This window comes from Halyomorpha halys, unplaced genomic scaffold, assembly GCF_000696795.3.
Source record: "Halyomorpha halys isolate HHAL.00 unplaced genomic scaffold, Hhal_1.1 Scaffold2438.1, whole genome shotgun sequence".
NCBI classification, from domain to species: Eukaryota; Metazoa; Arthropoda; class Insecta; order Hemiptera; family Pentatomidae; genus Halyomorpha; species Halyomorpha halys.
In genome coordinates this window covers 5,695-9,885 of record NW_027112003.1, presented here as the reverse complement: position 1 = coordinate 9,885, position 4,191 = coordinate 5,695, and the positions used below count along the sequence as shown (strand labels likewise).

The 4,191-nt window shown below is 29.9% G+C and overlaps 1 protein-coding gene across 1 annotated transcript; it reads left to right on the top strand.

Annotated features, from left to right (window-relative positions):
- Positions 1-1,886: 1,886 nt before the first annotated feature.
- LOC106691515 (uncharacterized) lies at positions 1,887-3,359 on the top strand. Its single transcript, XM_014437311.2, has 3 exons — positions 1,887-2,074; positions 2,282-2,403; positions 2,943-3,359. Exons 1-3 carry the CDS (start codon positions 1,892-1,894, stop codon positions 3,250-3,252), a joined length of 615 nt encoding a protein of 204 aa, XP_014292797.1. The 5' UTR covers positions 1,887-1,891; the 3' UTR covers positions 3,253-3,359.
- The last annotated feature ends 832 nt before the right edge of the window (positions 3,360-4,191 follow it).

Here is a 4,191-nt window from a genome sequence, read left to right as displayed (position 1 = left end):
TAGTAAATTAAGGTAAGGTAAATTATAAATAATAATGTTAAATATTTGAATTGATTGTAGGGTCATTATATAATGGAAACTTTTTGTAGTAGATTGTCCCTGAAGATGGCCGAATTGGCCGAAACGTTGGACGTGTAAATGAAATAAATGTTTTGAGACTATAATTTGGATAGTTTTTGAATTATTTAGTAAATAATTAAGATTCATATTATATGTGAAGATATGTCCGCAAACGCTTTGTTTAGGAGATGGATTAAATAGAATACTAACATGGCCTTTTATTCCTAACTGTATAAAAACTATTGGAAACATAAGGATTAATACTATTTGTAATTAGCATTGGGAACTCTCAATAACATTTATCAGTTTGTAAGAGGCTTTCGCAGAGTACTCATCATTATACCTTCAATTTATTCAAATGGTGAATAAGCCGAGATGGTGTTTGTGTATGGCTTTGGCAATGGTAATGATAATGCTGCCCGTCGTGGATATGCCAGGCGATTTCCGAATAGAATATTAACAAACAAGTCTATCTTTAGCTCCACGATTCAATTTCTTTTTTTTGGGGGGGGGGGTGACACTAAACAAAAAGTTTATGTAAGGGTGGTTAATGATCTTAATTCCTTAGAAGAGGGATAATTGAATAACATATATCCAGTTTGTCATATGCAGCAATGAGTTGTACCAACTGCTGCGAACACCCGTATTGCCTAATAGGCAGGGTAGGGTGATAAATAAATAAATAATCACATATATCCAGTGCCGTTCTGTCACTGCTGCTGTTGAAGAAAAATGCCGTGCCTGTCTTAATGCTTAAGGAAATCACTCTGAACCACATTTAATATGAGTTTAATGTTTACGTTTAATTATTAACCTTTATTGTACCTTATGCATCTACCTCTCTAATGTTAAGTAATGAGTAGTTTCCTATTATTTATGTGACTAAATTTATATTGTGAAGTTATATTTCACCTGGTTATATTTATTAACAACTTATCTCCAGTCTACCAACATGTATATTTCTTAATATTGTTATTATCAATATGTTATTATCTTTAGTTTTTTTATATACTTTATAAACTTAAAAATTGTTTTGAAATGTTTTTATTTTTAATGTTCGGTTAATTCTAAAATGTTTGTATCTTGTTTTCTTATTTAGCCCTGCAAAGTGGGGCGAAACGTAGGTTCAATAAATAGTTTTTTGTTACTATCCTGATACCTTTATTGACTTGGACTATCTTTCTCAATTATATTTCTAAAATCATAAAATTAAATATCATTTTCATTTTGTTTACATAATCTTTTATAAACAGACTCTCAAAAATGACTAACTAGATTTCTGACAATGCTCTGGGGAATTAAATAATTGTCTGAGAGTTACAGGAGTCGTGAAATTGAGCTGGCGTGAATAAACTGTCATTGTGATATCCCGGAAATAAAGCTGTAGGTTCATTAAGGCAATGAACCCTGCTCGAATGAATCCAAACGACAGTTTCAGTTGCCAGACTTCAATGACAGCTTTCGCCCATGAACATCGAATGGATGAGGCCTAGAACCATGTTCCTCACCACTGAGAATAATTAAAAGAGGAAGACGGTAGTACAAGGAAAAACTATTTGAACAATGTTAACAATTATGCGTAAAAAGTTTTATTTTTATTTTATTGGATTTTAAATGAGTATTCTAAATTCATGGACCAGCGCATTGAGCCTTTTATTACCCCTTGAGCTCAAATTCTTCTTATACATGTAATTTATTACGTGTCTTTTGTATTCTTAGAATTAGAAACTGATTATAGATATCGTTTACATCAATAGACTTTATCTATGTCTACTTGATAGATCTTTGATATATAAGATAGGGCAGTTGTGAGATACACGCTCAAACCAAGATGATGGCCAAGATCTTTCTCCCACTACTCCTGATAGTCAGTACAGTTACAGGAGACACAATAAGCGACCTTTGTCTGCAATTGGTCACTCAGTTCAACATTCTACAAAACCTGCTTCCACTTGAGATCGATGTAAGCTTCCCACATACAAACTACCCTGGATTCATAAGTGGGCATGCTAAGGTAACCAAAGGTTTTTAGCTATTTATATTTATCTACATAAAATCTTATTGAAGTATTAAAATATATGTAACCTAATTAAAAACTTTAATATAGTATAAGTTACATTAATTGATATTTTATATATTCATTGAAAATAAAAAATATGAGAAATTATATTAACATTACAATGTATATGATATAAATCAAACTTATTTGTTACATATACAGTATAGAGTTGTGTCAGAACTGACACTACCTCCTAATTCATGCGTTTCATTACCGAGTAATAATTCCAACACCAAACGTCTTGCCATTAAAGTAAATAATGACAGAGCTTTCATCATAAGCCCGTAAGTATATGAAACAAATTTATTATATTTTTTTGTGTAATATTTAATGATAATGTTATTGTAAAAATATTTTTTTTAATTCCTCGTGCTGAGAATTAAAAGATGGTCTACATTGTTTTTCGATTACAACTGAAGGCTCCAATTAAAAATTTGATAAGGTTCCTTATATATATATATATATATATACACATTATTTATTCTTTTGCATTGGACATACTCAATGTCCTTTCACTTCTAGACTTTTTTTCTCTACTAGGGTCCCTGAGTAGACATTCCTAAAGTTTCCCTCCTAATTTAAATATCCAGTCTTCGGGACTTCTTTGTAATACTTCTAAAACATAACAAAATAACTCTCTTTTTGATGTATACTAAGTCAGATTGTGAATCAAATTATAAGAGTTATTGAAAAGTTAGATTTAAAAAGTAACAGTTTTGTTGTTGCATTTTTGTTTAATTATGATGTCAATAGCTCCTTAAAATTAAACTAGTTTATATTTCCATTAAAAAGTGCATTTAATCCAATAATCTTTTACTTTCAGAACGAGAGTACTTATTATAAATCAGGCCACCTACACGCTAGTACTGGATGTGGTACAATTGAAAGCAGCTGCCACTAAGAAAGTAGCTGTTGTCGGATTCTCAATAGAAAATCGAAGTATTCACGAAAACTACGGAGATATCGCCCTCGTGTACAAGAATTTCATAAATACTAGCTTGAAGGAATCCATTACAGAAAAATTTCAAACATCGCTGAATTCTACTTTCCGAGGAGATAGAGTTGAGATCAGCAACAAATTGGTTCGCCAGCTTATGCTAAACGTATTCCTAGCAACTGCTCAAGATTTCTGAAGTCCTTTTCATTCTAATTATTGCAACGATACGGCTATAACGTTGTGGTTATTTAAATTAAATTACCGCCATCTAAATTTAGATGGTTATTTCCATAATATTTATTAATAAAGTTATCAATAGTGAAGTGACTATGGATTTACAATATTATAAAAAGTGAAATATAATAATAATTACTTGTTATTCATTATCTCATAATTATTCCTACTTACGAGTCGCCAGGATAACTAATTATATAACAAGTAAACTGATGAATAGTCATTTTTTTCTACTTCTCCCTCATAAGACGTAAGCATTACCTATGTGAATATTAAAAACAAATTTTGGAAAAGTTCAATTATTAGTTACTCAGTAAATAATTTAATTAATGGTGTTCATTAAATAACTCATGCTTATTGGTGAGAATAGTGGACGAGGTGATAAAATGCATAAGTAAGTTGGTAAAATACAAAAGATATAAATAATTCTGTACATAGTATGAATGAACACTTAAACTATAAGTTGTGGCAGCATGTATTAATATTTCTGAATAAATAAATTACATTTAAACATAAATAATATGCCAAGCTAGTTTTGGGAAAAAATTGGAACAGGAGTTTGAAACCTAGCGAAAATTACTTCTTTAGGTTCCTTGGAGCAGTGTTTGAAACCATGAATTGAAGGGCTTATTTTAATTATGTCTTAATATTATATCTTGATATTTATATTAATTTTGTTTCTATTTTACAGAGTGTAAATTTAAAAATGTAAATGAAAAATAAAGGAAATGTAATTGTGAAAAAAGATAAATAAAGATAAATTTATTTTATCATCAAATTTTATATCAAACTAAATTTATTTTTATTGATTTATATATAAAGAGGACCAATCGACTTCATAGCTTAGTCCACACCCAATTAAACTGTTGTAGAATAAAGATTTTTGGAGGGAAAAAACTTT